The 14861-nt window shown below is 38.7% G+C and overlaps 1 protein-coding gene across 1 annotated transcript in view; it reads right to left on the bottom strand.

Annotated features, from left to right (window-relative positions):
* Positions 1–14861, bottom strand: part of DMGDH (dimethylglycine dehydrogenase) — a 102144-nt gene that overhangs the window by 61076 nt on the left and 26207 nt on the right. The window contains 2 exon segments of the mRNA XM_036762724.1: positions 3109–3357; positions 14175–14379. Of these exon segments, the coding sequence (XP_036618619.1) occupies positions 3109–3357; positions 14175–14379 (454 nt within the window).

The following is a 14861-nucleotide window of genomic DNA, read 5'->3' as shown; positions in this document are numbered from 1 at the left end:
ACATTTCACTGTTACTCTGCCACTGATCTGTTTTTAAGTAATGCAAATTCTATCTAGGGGACCAGTTGTAATAGAAAATAAAGTGTCAATAAAATACTTTCATGTCAATAGATAGTTATCATCACTGAGAATAAGAAAATGTTTAGTTATAAAATTAAACCTTTTTAAAATTCCCTAATTTTTCTACATATGATTTATTACCCACTTAGTCTATTTACTAATGTTGGCAAATGATTTTACTTTAAAATGAGCAATTGTTTTCTTTGACACCAATTAGCTCTTACCCTATTCTACCTTCTACATATGGGGTAAGTGGGCTGACAAAAGTTTCTAAGCTAAATAAACCGCCAAAGGTCAGCTAATAACTAGGGTCGATCCAGGACAGCAGACAACGACACGTACTTCCCTTCCCTATGTAAAAAAGTGAGGGACTATGGTAATAGAATAAACCATCAGACAGTTGCTATGTAGATTGATTTTGCTTAACTGTTTTTCTTTGTTACAAGGGAGGATTCAGTGAGGGAAGTGACACAATGGGTCACTAGAGTATAGATTAAAGACTAGCGTATAGATTAAAAAGTATTACTAAAACTTTGAAAAGATAGAAGCATAAATGTGACAGGAAGTATTTTGTTGCTGTTCAGTCATTTCAGTCATGTCCGATTCTTCATGACCCCAATTAGGGTTGTCCTGGCGAAGATACTGGAGTGGTTTGCTATTTACTTCTGCAGCTCATTTTACAGATGAGGACACTGAGGCAAACAGGGTGAAGTGACTTGCCCAGGGTCACATGGCTAGTAAGTGTTTGAGGCTGCATTTGAACTCAGGAAGATGAGTCTTCTTGACTTCAGGTCCAGTGCTCTCTCCACTGTACCACCAGCTGCCCAACAGAAAATACACATAATAATAAAAATTATAAAACTAGAGTAGGGCAGAGGAGTCAAACTAGACTACCTGGGGAAAATCACTCCGAGACCTAGGGTGGTCACAATAATCATCTTCTTCTATTTCTCCCTCACAAATCTTCTTTCTTTTTTCTTAACCTGAGATTTCATTACTCTATTCTCTGAGGTAGAAACACCCCTCCTCCACTGAAGATCAACAGTTGCTCAGCACTGTACAGACTGATATCTGCCTGGGAATACTCAGAGGTTAAATGTCTTGCCCAAGATCACATAGTCAGAATGTGTCAGGGTGGTTCTGAAGTGGGCTCTCTCTCTCTCTCCTCTCTCCTCTCTCTCCCTCCTCTCTCTCTCTCTCTCTCTCTCCCCCTCCCTCCTCTCCCTCTCTCTCTCTCCTCTCTCTCTCTCTCTCTCTCCCTCCCTCCTCTCTCTCTCTCTCCTCTCTCTCTCTCTCTCTCCTCTCTCTCCCTCCCACCCTCCCCACTGGACCCACCCCCTCTCATATTCATTGATATCATTGCATATACACATACAAATACAGTCAGCACTGGAGTGTTTTTCCTTTTTCTCTGTGTCCCTGGTGTATAACTGATGAAAATAAAGCATAAATAAAAGTCTAAAAAGATTTTTCAAGAAGAAAGAAGAGAGAGGCAATGGCACAGGAGAGAGGGTGAAACAGTAGCATCAGAGAAGAGAGGGACTCTGGAGTCTTTTGCCTTCATTCTGTATGGAGAAGATGGCACCAAATGATGAGATTCATTTTCATCCTGACTGAGATACTGATGGGCCAGGTGCTCTGCTTCAGAGGAGGGAGCTCTTTGAGGAATAAATAGCTGGAATTTGTAGGCATAGAGAGAATCAAATTGGCACCTACATCCCCACTTTGATTTGATTGTGATCATTTGGCCAAGACAACCTATGGGTTAGGTCTGTGCCAGGGAAGCCTTCATATTCTATGCTAAGTGATTCTAAGGTTTTACAAATATCTTTCAGGCTAACTGTTCATTTAGAGGTTTCTTATTTGTTTCCCTCCTGTAGTTAATAGAATTATTACTATTGATACAAATAGGAAAATAATTGTAAGTAAATTAATAATAAAATTTGGTTTTTTAAAATTTATTTGTTTTGTTTTGGGATAGACTTACAATTTCATTGGAATAGAGAACACTCTATCTTTATCTTCCTCGGGGTAGATAAATACCAACTCTACAAATTATAGTCAGTTGCCTAGGGCATCATGATTTACTCAGGGATACATGGCCAGCGTCTGTAGCAGGCAGTATTTGAACCCAGGTTTGTTCTATAATATTGTTACCTTTTACTTACAAGTACATATTTTCCAGGAGTGGAAGTGTTAGGATGCCCTGAGGCCCCCCACCCCCTCCAGCCAGAGAAGGAACCCTTCCTAACTTCTCCTTTTGCTGACCTTTGGGAATTTTGTAATTAAAATTAAATTTAAATTCTCATTTCAATAACAAACTAGCAAGATAGGAATAGGAAAAGTTAATAAAATGATCATCTAAATCAAAAAGAAAAAGAAAATCTGAAAGGGAAAAAAAATCCTGTTCTTCCTCATCTTAGCTCTGAACTTCCCAAGGAGGAAGTCGGCTATTTCAAAAACCTAACTGATCCTTATTCCCCTTTTGTTTCCCTCCCACCCACTGCCTCATTTTTCATGCTCTAAATAAAATCAAATCTGAGCCTATGTTTCTCTGAATGAAATTAGCTGGCTCAGAGAAATTTATATGTGCTTTTCCAGTTTCATAGACATAGATACATACCTACTATGCGCATATGTTAAGCTGAATGCTCTTCTATCATTATTATCTCTTAAGATGAGTCTATATTGGCTTTCAAATGAGGTGGAGGGGGAATGGGATAATTGTATGTGGAAAGGAAGGGGCAAAAAGAGGAAAGATAAGGCTAAGTAAGCCCAAGGGAAGGCAGGGTTGACAGGAAGAGTCCAGACAGGACACACCTTTAGCCCCTCGCGTTTATCCTGAGGAATGAATCTCTACTCTAAAGGCCAAGTGCACATTCTTTCTTACATCCCCCTTGGGCCCTTGGATTAGAAGGGTAGCTTCTACCCCTCGTTGCTCCCCGCCCCCCGCAGGTTTATGATTGCCCAGTATTTGGGGAATTTTGCGACTTAGAGGGAACTTCAAAATCACTGTTTAGGAACAGACATGTCATTTAATATCTTGACCTGGTGGGACTCCGTTGGTCACCCAGGAATCTTGGACCTTCATTTTCTCCTGATTTTCATATGGACCAAATAAAAGCCCATCTCGTTCCTGTCGCATGTAGTAGGATCCTTCCAGGTCTCGAAGAACGGGGAGTTCTCTTTTTAAAGCTTTCACTTCAGGTATGGTTGCTGTGACAAGATACTGATGATGAACCGGAATGAGAGGATGTTCTAGTCCAATCATTTTGCCAACTTCACGAGCCCAAAATCCTAAATGAACAATAATTGGGCGTTTTAACACAAATGTGAAAATATGGCATTTAATACTTATCCCATAAAGTGATTTAACTAAAAAGAAAAGTATTGGACAGGATTGCTTACGCATCTGGCAGAGTATAAAACACTTTCTCCTCTTTCATATTGGGAAGATGACCCTAAAGTAAGGACAGACCATGGTTCCAATCTGCAGTCCCCCTGCCCCAAGAAGAATTGGCTGTGTGACCCAGGGCAGATCACTTAACCTCTCTGATCATTAACTTGATCTAGAAGTAGCATGGCATAGTGGTTAGGGTGGTGGGATTGAAGTCAGGAGGAGCTGCATTCAAATACCAGTTCTGTTATCTCATAGCTGTATAACCCTGGGCAAGTCACTCAGCCTCACTTTCCTTACATATAAAATGAGAGGATTGGACTCAAGGGCTTTTAAGATTCCTTCCAACTCTAAATCTATGATGGTATAAAACAAGAATGAGGATGCCTATGTGACCCGCCCTCAAGGTTAGGGTGAAGACCAAATGAGATGATGCATGTAAAGCAATATGTAAATGTTGGCCAGGATGGATGCTTTCTGCACTCTTCAAGGAGAATTTATCTAGTACCTACTATTTGTATCCTGCTATGTGTTTTTGGAGGAAGAATGAAATAAAAAAAGATAAGATTGCTACTTCCTGTGTATACAAGGTGTCTCCAAAGCCTTAGTGTTCTGATATCTCTATGGAAACTCTCATTTCATTTGGTGTTTGTTAAGTCCAGAATAAAAATAAATTTAAAATATGATCACATAATTGATTAAATCTTGGTGACTAAGCACTTTATTTTAAGAATCCAAAGGAAAGTCACATGTTTCAAATGCTAAAACAGCAGAGAGGTTGCTTATGTCCTGCTGCAGTGATGAGTCTCCAACCAGCAGAGAATACTAGCTAGCATTTATATGATTCTTTAAGGCTTGTAAAATACTTCCCATATGTTATTTCCTTTGAGCCTCACAACATCCCTGTAAGGGAACAACTATTTGTGGTTGGGGTCAATTAATTATGGTCGTTATCTGACACCACCATTGTCAAACACAGCTGTTCGATGGATGCACTTTTTTTCTTGTGTGGGCTTTTTTCCTCACAATAATTTGTGAAAGTTCATCAGATGATGAAGGAATCCCACTTACTGCTCTGAATTTTGTTTTCTCCTCCCAGCTCCCATTTCTTAACCCTTTGACCATTTTCTTTTCTCTTCTCTTCTGAATCTAATCTAGGTTGTTGGGCAGGTAGAATACCCTGGAAAAAATACAGTGAAATAGAATACAGTGGAAAGAGTTCTAGCTTTGGATTCAGATCCCTCGGTTTTGAAACCTGGCTTTGCTATTTATTATTGTGTGACTTTGGACAGATTGCTTAGCCTCAAAAGGACTTAGTTTCTTCATCTGTAAAAAAAGGCAAGCAGGACCAGATGATGAATACCAGCTAAAATTTGTATAATGCATTATTTTAGCTTGTCTTTTTCACTGTCATTTGCCTGTTTTTGTATCCCCAGCACTCAGAACAATACTTGGCACATAGTAGGTGCTTAATAAATGTTTATTGATTGGTTGACTGATTGATTTGCACTCCCATGGCAGTCCAGTGAGATAGATAAAACCAGTATTATTGCCCCCTTTTTATAGATGAGAAAACTGAGGTTCAAATGAGTTAAATGATTTGCTCATGATCACACAACTAGTAAGTGTAAGAGGCTGGTTTTGAACCGAGCTCTTTCCTAATCCCAAGGTCAGCTCTCTTTCCATTACTCTCTGCTGCTTCTTTGATGTGCCATAAGATCCCTTACAGGTTTCAATCCTAGGAGCCCTAGTCTCTTAAACTGTGGATCCCAAAATGAGACATGCTGCCTCCATTTAAGAGTAAAATGGGAGGTTCACTGTGTGGCTACTACATGTCACAGTCTAGTCTTGTTTGGGCATCCTAGTTTTACGGCTGTGGCTCTTGGTTCCTTTGTTTCTGAATGACAGAGCTATATTACTGGCCCTTGGTCAGTTTCTTCAATAGTCATGATATAATAGTTCTTTTGCAGTGCCATAACTAATGTGGGTGAATGGAGCTTTGCCAACACTTGGGGGTAACAAGCTCGATTCCTCCCTGGGTCAACCACCATCCCCATGAATCATCTCACAATCTTCCAATGGTTTGGAGTCTAGCCACACCCTTCCATAGGCTGCATGCCTGCCCCCTCCACCCCTACCCTCCAGATTCTCTACTATGCTGTAGAAACCTTTTTACCCTGGAAGCTAGCTCCATCCCTGAACTTCGTGCATTGGAAGTATCTCCCCCACTACAGCCTTTCCCTCTGATTAGCTGGTTCTTCCCAGAACCACCAACATAAACATATACCACCCTAAACAATGTTGGTATAGAAAACACCAGTAACTGAGGGTAAAGGGAAAGACCTTATACAGAAAGTGACATTTGAGTAAATGTTTAAGGAAACCAGAGATTCTAACAGATTTGAGAAGGGAATGCTTTCCAGGAATAGGAATAGGTAGTACAAAAACACAGAGAAAGCAGGGAGGAGCAGAAAGTAGACCAGTATGGCTAGGCCACAGAGTACATGGAGAAGAGTGCTGCATGAAGAGACTGAAAAGATAGGAAGGGGCCAGGTGACGAAGAGCTTTAAATGCCAAGCAGAGTTTCGTATTTGATCCTAGAGGTGATAGGGAGCTACTGAAGTTTAGTGAGAAGACAGAGATGACTTGGTCAGAACTATGATTTAGTAAAATCACTTTGACAGAGAAGTGTATCTGATGCATTGTTGAGGTGGGAGATACCTGAGGCAGGGAGGCCTATTAGAAGCCAATAGTTCATGGGAGAGGTAATGATGGACTAAACCAGGGTGGTGGCTGAGAGGGTGAAGAGAAATAGACATTTGGAAGATGTATTTTGGGGGTAGAAAAGATTTGTCAACTGATTGAATAGGTGGGGTGAATGTGAGAACTCAAGGATAGTACTAGGGTGCCTAGAAGAATGATGTTCCCCTAGGCAGAAATAGGAAGAATAGGGTTACACTTAGGGTGAAAGATAATGAGTTCTGTTTTGCAAATGTGATATGCCTATGAGACATTGAGTTTGAAATGTCTATTAGGAGGTTGGCGATGTGGGACTAGGGCTCAGGATAAAGAATAAGGCTGTTTACATGACTTTTGAAGTCATCTACAGAAGGGTGATAATTAAACCCATGAGAACTGATGAGGTCACCAAGATAGAGTATAGAGAGAGAAGACAAAAGGGCCCAGGACAGAGCTTTGGGGTATACCCACAATTAGGAGGCATAGCTTGGACCCAGCAAAGGAAACTTAGAAGGAACATTCAGATAGAAAAAAGGAAAACCAAAAGAGAGGAGTGTCATGAACATCCAGAGAAAAGACAGTATCCAGGAGGCTCTTAGAGAGTTATCAACCATACCATGGCCTGGAAGGCACAAAGAGGCAGAGGGATTAGAGTTAATGGTGAGGATGATGAATAGGTTTACAAGGAGTGAGAGATGAAATAATAGGAGAGTTTGTTTTTGTTGTTTGGTCTTTTTCAGTCATCTGTCCCCATTTGGGGTTTTCTTGGCAAAGATAATAGAGTGGTTTGCCATTTCCTTCTCCAGCTCCTTTGATAGATGAGGAAACTCAGGCAAACAGGGTTAAGTGACTTGCCCAGGGTCACACAGCTAGTATGTGTCTGAGGCTGGATTTGACGTCAGTAAGATGGGTCTTCTTGACTCCAGGCCCGGCGCTCTATCCATTGTGCCACCTGGCTGCCCACATATAAACGATTACAATCAGTGAAAGAACAGCAGCACTCTTGGAAGTGGCACACTTATGGATGAGGCACGATCATTCCTAGCTGAGGTGGAATGATAAGGACTAGGAACTAGACCTATGATTTCATTGATGAATTCCCAGGTGAGGAAACCCTCTACTGATGAAGGTTGGCACCTTCTCTGCAAATTATAGACTCAGTGCTCTGATCATTGAGAGGTTGTGATTTGCCTGGGATCGCACAGCCAGTATGTGTCAGAGGTGGCACTTGTGACTTCAAGGCCACTACTCTATCTATTATGTTAAATTGGCTCTCAATAATGGAATTTGAGGAAACTGAGGAAATGACAAGTCAGTATATATAAGAATTAATTTGTAATATGTCGTTGGAAGGAAAATGCCTACATGATTGTCATGGATAGTAAGTAATGGGGTGATAGAATGAAAAGAGCACTGTATTTGGAGTCAGTTATTGCCTTGGGTTACAGGGGCCTTCATGAGTCAGGCAGTCAGAAGAAGTTGGTTTGAACTAGTTATTCCAGTTCAGATTAGGTGGAATGGAAAGATGTTGACTACGTTAGAAAGAGACAGAAAGAGGGAAGGAGGAGAGGAGAGAAAAAGGGAGAGAAAGAGAGAACAAGAGAGAGAGAGACAGAGACAGGGACAGAAACAGAGACACAGAGAGACACAGAGAGAGAGAGAGAGACAGAGACAGAGAGAGAGAGACAGAGACAGAGAGAGACAGAGAGAGACAGAGAGGGAGAGAGGAAGAGGGAGGGAGGGAGAGGGAGAAAGACAGGGAGAGGGAGAGGGAAGAAGAGGGAAAAAGAAAGGGAGAGGGTGAGGGAGAGGGAGAGGGAGAGAGAGCACTCAAATGAGCAAAAGCCCTAGGAATTGTTGACACCAAAGCTATTGGTAGAGATCAGCAGAAATGAGGTTAGAACAAAGGGTGAAGCTTAGCTGAAGAGCTTCCTGCTCCCACTGGGCTTGTCGTGGACTCAGCAGTGGCTCCATTCTCGGTCATACCTTTGACTCAGAGTATCAGCTAAAGTTGGGCAGTTCTTTTGGCTGAACACTGAGCTCCATTTGAGTAGAAGCCAAGTACACCTCCGACTGAATAAGTTAAAAAAATACCTAACAAAGTTTCACAAGGAGACAGCAAGACTACTCGAAAGGGATCATATGGAGAATAGTTGCCAATTATGATGGCTACCTTGTCATACAACATGGCAGAATGAAATAAAACAGGAAAAGCCCTGGAGACCTAGGTACAGATCCTGGTTCTGACACTTACTATCTGTTTCCTCAGCTCTCAAATGAGGGTAATAATAATAAGAATGCTGTGGTGCCTGCCTTCCCAGGGTCATTGTAAGGAAAGTGCTTTGTCCAATGTATGATGGTATAGAAATGTGAGCTATTATTGTCGTTACCACAAGGTGGACTCTCTATGAAGGGTTTGCAGAAGGCTGTGCTCAGGGGCTGCACAGGATGTGATGTGTGCCACTGCAGCCTGAATGATCTGGGGTAGAACTTACGAACTTACTTGAGATCCCAGATCCACTGAAGTACCGAATTGACCTTTATATAGCACTTTAAGATCCGCAAAGGCCTGACCCTATATTATCCACATTATCATAGAATCCCTAATTTCCTTCAAAATTCAGCATAACCATGAAGCCTTTCCTGATTTCCCCAGCAGCTAGTACATTCTTTACTCCACATACCACGCATAAAACCAGTCTTACCCTTCTCCTTACAATCTTTCTCTGCCAAATCTTGCTCAGTAGATGGAGTAGAAAACAATTTGTGGAGGAAGAGAGAACTAATAACTGAGGGGATCAGGAAGGGCTTTGAATAGGACATGGTACCCAAGTGAAGTCTTAAAGCGAGGGATTCTAAAAGATGGAAATGAAGCAGAGGTGCATTCCAAGCATGTGGGACAGTCTGGGAGAACGACCAAAGGTAGTATAGGGGCTAGAGGTCACCATGAGAATAAAGAATAAATTCAGGAGAAGGGGAAAAGATGAAAGGACAGGAGGTAATAAAGAGACTAATTTTCAGGATGTAGGATCTCGATTACATCTCTATGGATGAAGTGGAAGGAAAATTTAGGTAATGGAAGTTGAGGAGGTTTATTAACAGGGATGTTCAAAGAGACAACAATTAGATTATCAAAATCTCCAAGACTGTATGCAGGTTTTGAAGTTGAGAGGATTTTTATTCCGGTACCTTGAGAAGGAAGGAAGAATGATCAGAAATCCAATAGTCGACTGTGGTAAAGAACTGAACTAGGTAAAATAGACAAATGTAGTAGTCCTCAAAGAAGGAAAGGTTGTTGAGTGATGATGACAAGGGAGTAAGGGAAGGAAAGGACACAAACATTTATTAAGTGTATCTGATGTGTGCTGAGCGCTCTACAAATGTGATCTCATTTGACCCTCACAACAACTCTGTGGAGTAGGTGTTATTGTGATCACCATTTAACAGTTGAGGAAACTCAGAGGTCAAGTGATTTTCCCAGGGTCCCATAGCTATTAAGTTACATCTAAACTGCAATAGTTTGGTAAAGCTATTGACATTTCAGAACTTACTTTTGCTCCCCGCCCCCAATTCCTGTCTTTTATCGTTTTGTCCATTTGCTAGGTATGAAGTGAAACCTCGGGGTTGTTTTGATTTCTCATGTAATGAGCTCTTATTATTCAGAATTTGAAGCATTCTTTCATATAGTTAGTAATAGTTTTGAATTCTTTTGGGAACTCTTTGTTCAGATCCTTTAAATATGGGGAATGACTTTCGGTCTTTTATATTTCTATGAATTATCTAGCTTGATATCTTGGATATCAAATCTTTATCAGATATATTTTATCCAAAGACTTTTTTCTTCAATTAACCACTTCCCTTCTTATCCTGAATGTATTGATTTTGTTTTTGCAAACGCCTTTTGATTTCAGGTCATCAAAATTATCTATTTCATTTTTTTGTAACTACCTCTATTCCTTGTTCAGGGAAGAATTTATCATCTCATGGCTGTGAAGGGTATATAATTTGCCTTCTCTTCAAAATTTTTATAGTGCAATTTCTAATATTCAGGTCACCTATCCATTTTAAATTTATTATAGACTATTGTTTGAGATGTTAATCAAATCCAGATTTCTTGCAGTCTGCTATCCAATTTTCTCAGCAGTTCTTATCACATATGGAGTTATTTCTTAGGCAATTTATGTTTGGGGGTTTCTTGAACACTGGGTTATTGAGATTAATTATTTCTGAATCATTCTTCTCTAACCTGTTTCACTGATCTATTATTCTAATTTTTAACCAGTACCAAATGGTTTCGGTGATTGCTGCTTTATAATGTATTTGAGGACTGGACATCTTCCTCTCCTTTTTTTCTACCTTTTTTTCATTATTTCCTTTGATAACATAGATCTTTTGGCAATGAATTTTGCTATTATTTAATCTAGGTCTGTAAGTATCCCTTTGGTAGTCTGATTGGTATAGCATTAACTCTGTAAATTAACTTTGATAGTGTTTTCATTTTATTATATTGGCCTGGCCCAACCATGAGCACTGAATATTCTCCAGCTATTTAAGTTGTTATTTATTTCCTTAAGGATAATTTTGTAAATAAATCTATACAAGTATTAAGTGTCCTTTTGTAGATTGACTTCTAAATATTTTATGGATTTTTGTAGTTATTTTGAATGGGACTTCCCTTACCATTACTGTCTTCTGTATTTTGTTATTATTATGTAGAAATTGTATTGAGTTTTGTGGGTTTATTTTTTGGCCTGCAATTTCAACGAAGCTATTAATTGTCTAAATCTTTGCCAATTCCCTTGGATTTCTAAGTAAAACATCGTGGTATCAGCAAATAGGAATAGTTTTTTTCTCTACTTTGCTGATCTCTTCCTATTCTATCTTTCACTTGCATACTGCCCCTTCTTACTATTATTTATCCCACAACTAGATTTTTTAAAAAAATTAGTATGCTAACCTTTACGTGTATTGTTATTTGGGGGATAGATATTGGGAACAAAAAATGAAGTCTAGAATCAGCAGTAGATGCATCTATTCCCATTCCCTCTGGCCTTCCCTTTATTATATCTTTTGCCACATATGGAGTTACCATGTTACACACACAGTATTTATATATTGTCACCCTGTTACACACACAGTATCTATATATTGTACAGGTTTTCTCATTTGTTCAATTAGAGACTTCATCAAGATAATGGTTTTGAAAGAGTGTGCCGCTGTACACTATTGTGCTGCAAGTTTTGGTAGGTGTGTCAAGAACTTCGGGATGTCATGCTATTGTGGATAAAGGACAATTTATAAATAATTCTGTTCAATATAAATTTTTACTTAGCCAGCATATGAAGTAGGTTAAGTATATTAGCCACAAAATAAACAAAATTTACCGATTACATATATATATCAACATCTAAATGTGTCAGACCTTAAAATTGTTAAGAACTGAACTCTTAATTAAAGGGAAATTGGGCATGCTCAAGCATGGTGTACCATTATTCTTTACAGCACAAAATATTATAACACAAGCAAAAATAATTTGAGAACTATAGCTCTTAAGTCCTTCTCAGCTTTGATATTTTATCAATCAGTAAGACATTTAATATCAGTTCCTAGGTCATATGGGACTTTGTTATCCAATGGCATATGACATGAATATATCAAATATTAACATAAAGATTGATTCACAGGACCATAAGTGAAAAGAGGATTCAAAGGACACTCTTGGCTATTTTTAAAAATAGGAATATTTTCTGTAACCTTGACCTAAGTATAAAGATTTAAAGAACCCCCAAGATCTCCAGGATGGGATTTAGAACCTTAAATACTTGAAGGAAAATCTTTCTGAAGAGTTTCTAATCTTTATTAATTAAATTACATTGATGCCACTGCTGATCAGTATGGAAACTTTGACCTGCTCCATTTCTAACCTAGGCATCCTGAGCCCCCACCCCCAGGACCTCCTATCCCAAGGGCTCACTATATTAATGTTCAACTTAGTCTGGTTCCCCATTAACTTAGTCCACTGTAATTCAGAACTCTTGAACTCAAGTGAATTACTAGTCTCCCCAGTAGTAGGAATTATAGGCATGTACCACCATGCCAAACATGGAGCTTACATTCTAATGGCGAAGGTAACACATACATATATAGTTATATAAACCAAATATGCAAAGCAAATGCAAGTTATGAAAGCTCTATTATTTGCTTCTTGTAATGTTTACTTAATTATATTTCATTATTGCAACGTGATTTATATGCATAGTTTGTTACTTGCCTGAGAAAATAATTATACTGATATGATATACTAGAAAGAGTTCTAGATTTGGTTTTAAAGACTTAGATTCAAGTCCTGTTTTTGATACTTAGTACCTGTGACCTGGGACACATTCCTCTGGGCCCCAGTTTCCTCATCTATAAAATAAGAGGGTTGAACTTAATGGTGTCTGTGGTCCCTTCTAACTTTATATCCTGTGATTCTAAAATTGTCTGTGTATGTATTCTCAGAAGACATTGGAGTTTCACAAGACAGCTATGATAGCTATGTCAAGACAATAATTTTCTCAACTGCCAAGCTGAAAATTCTCTTACACAATACAAGATAAATTCTAATATCTGGAGGAGAGATTATGGAGCATACCTAAGCACATTCTAAAAGGGAAAGATTAAAGCTACCGTTGAACTGAAATTTGAACTACTAAGAAAGGATAGGGCTAGGCAATAGGAATCATCAATTCTACTAAGAAAAATAGGGAGAAAATAGAAGGTAGAGCTGAATCAGAGATGTCAAATTCTTGGCCCACAGAGAGCTGGAATTAAATCAATATGTAATTGGAAAATGTTTAACAGTATAAAGATACAATACAGCATAGATAATGCCGATTTGTGATTTTCTAAGTCAATATGCCTCTGGCAGAGACTCATTTCTATGTGAGTCTGACACCGCTAGGTTAGGTGATAGGATTGAGTTGAAGGACAAAGAGGAAGTAGCAGGAGTCAGAATGGAAGAAGAGAATTGATAAGGCAAAAAACATGGTGGTCTTACACTACAAATCCGCAAAACCATTACTAGGCATATACTTTCAAAGAGATAAAAGAAAGAAGAAAAGGACTCATGTACAACTACATTGATGGTAGCTTTTTATAGCTGTCAAAAATTGGAATCTAAGAGAGTGCCCATCTGTTGGAAAATGGCTAAAAATGATGATATATGAATGTAATGAAATGTTAATATACAATAAGACATGATGAAATACATAGTTTCAGAGGAAGCTAGAAGACCTCTGCAAACTGAAGAGTAAAGTGAGTAGAACTAAGAGAACAATTTCTAAAATGACATCATAAAAAAGACAGCTTTGAAAGACTTAAGAACTCTGATCAAAGCAATGACAGGCCATTATTTTAGAGAATTAAAGATGAAGTATGTTCATCTCTTTCTGCACAAGAAGTGAAGGACTTTAATGCAAAATGAGACATACATTTTTTGACATGGGGGCATTGGTTATGCCGGATGATACAGATTTGTTTTGACTGTTTTTGTTCAGTTGCTGGGAGGGGGAACAAATGCTTCCAAAAAACCCCCCCAAAATTCTTTTTTTAAAATAAAAGAAGAAATAACGTGGCAACAAAGAGAAAAGAGAATGGAACAATATGCCAACATCTTAGGCTTGGATGATTAAATATACAGTGGTTTCCCATAGTAGCAATGAAAAATATTCCTTTAGGAATATCACAGTGTTTCTTCACATTTCACAACACACGATCAAGTATGAGTAACTAGCAGAACACAGCCTCCTTTAGAAGAAGAACCATTCTGTATTTGTCTTTGCAGTCTCGCTACTCAGCACAGAGCCATGCACATACTAAATGCTTATTAATTGTTTATCAATTTGAATTGAACTGAGTTCAATGTTGAATAGGTTTTATAACTACAAACTTTAAAGAAGTGGTTTCAAAACATATGCCAATATTGAATGATGCCTACCTGTGGCATTCACAATTCGATTAGCTCGGATAGATCCCTGTGGGGTTTCAACATCCCATGCCCCATCTGATCTGGGTGTTAGATTGGTCACTCGAGCAGGAAATTTTAGTAGAGCACCGTACTTCCGGGCCCCAGCAGCCAGAGCCATAGTGAGAGAATAAGGATCGATGTGCCCATCTCCAGGATTATAAAGTCCAGCTAAAACCTAAATGGATTACAAGATGAATTCAAAGAAATGTAGAGTTTTTTTCTACCAGAGACATTTCATCTCCACATATGAATAAAATCAGATTTTCGAAACCTAATCCATAATTTAGGATGGTATAGTTTTTTAAATTTAAACAATATTTTATTTTTTCCCAAACACTTGCAAAGATAATTTTTAACATTCTTTCTTTTAAAATTTGAGTTTCAAATTTTCTCTTTCCTCCTTCCTTCCCCGCTCTCTGAGGCAGTAAGCAATTTGATACAGATTTTACATGTTCAATCATGTAAAACATATTACCATATTACCATATGTGGAAAAAAAACAAAGACCCAAAGAAAAAAGCTACAAAAAACACAGAAAGTGAAAAATAGCATGCTTCAATATGTATTCAGACTCCATCAGTTCTTTCTCTGGAGATGGATAGCATTTTTATCATGAGTCGTGGTGTAGACTATTCCCAGGGTGCTTTTCTCTTATGT

This window comes from Trichosurus vulpecula, chromosome 1 (assembly GCF_011100635.1).
Source record: "Trichosurus vulpecula isolate mTriVul1 chromosome 1, mTriVul1.pri, whole genome shotgun sequence".
NCBI classification, from domain to species: Eukaryota; Metazoa; Chordata; class Mammalia; order Diprotodontia; family Phalangeridae; genus Trichosurus; species Trichosurus vulpecula.
This window is presented reverse-complemented; position numbering and strand designations above follow the sequence as displayed.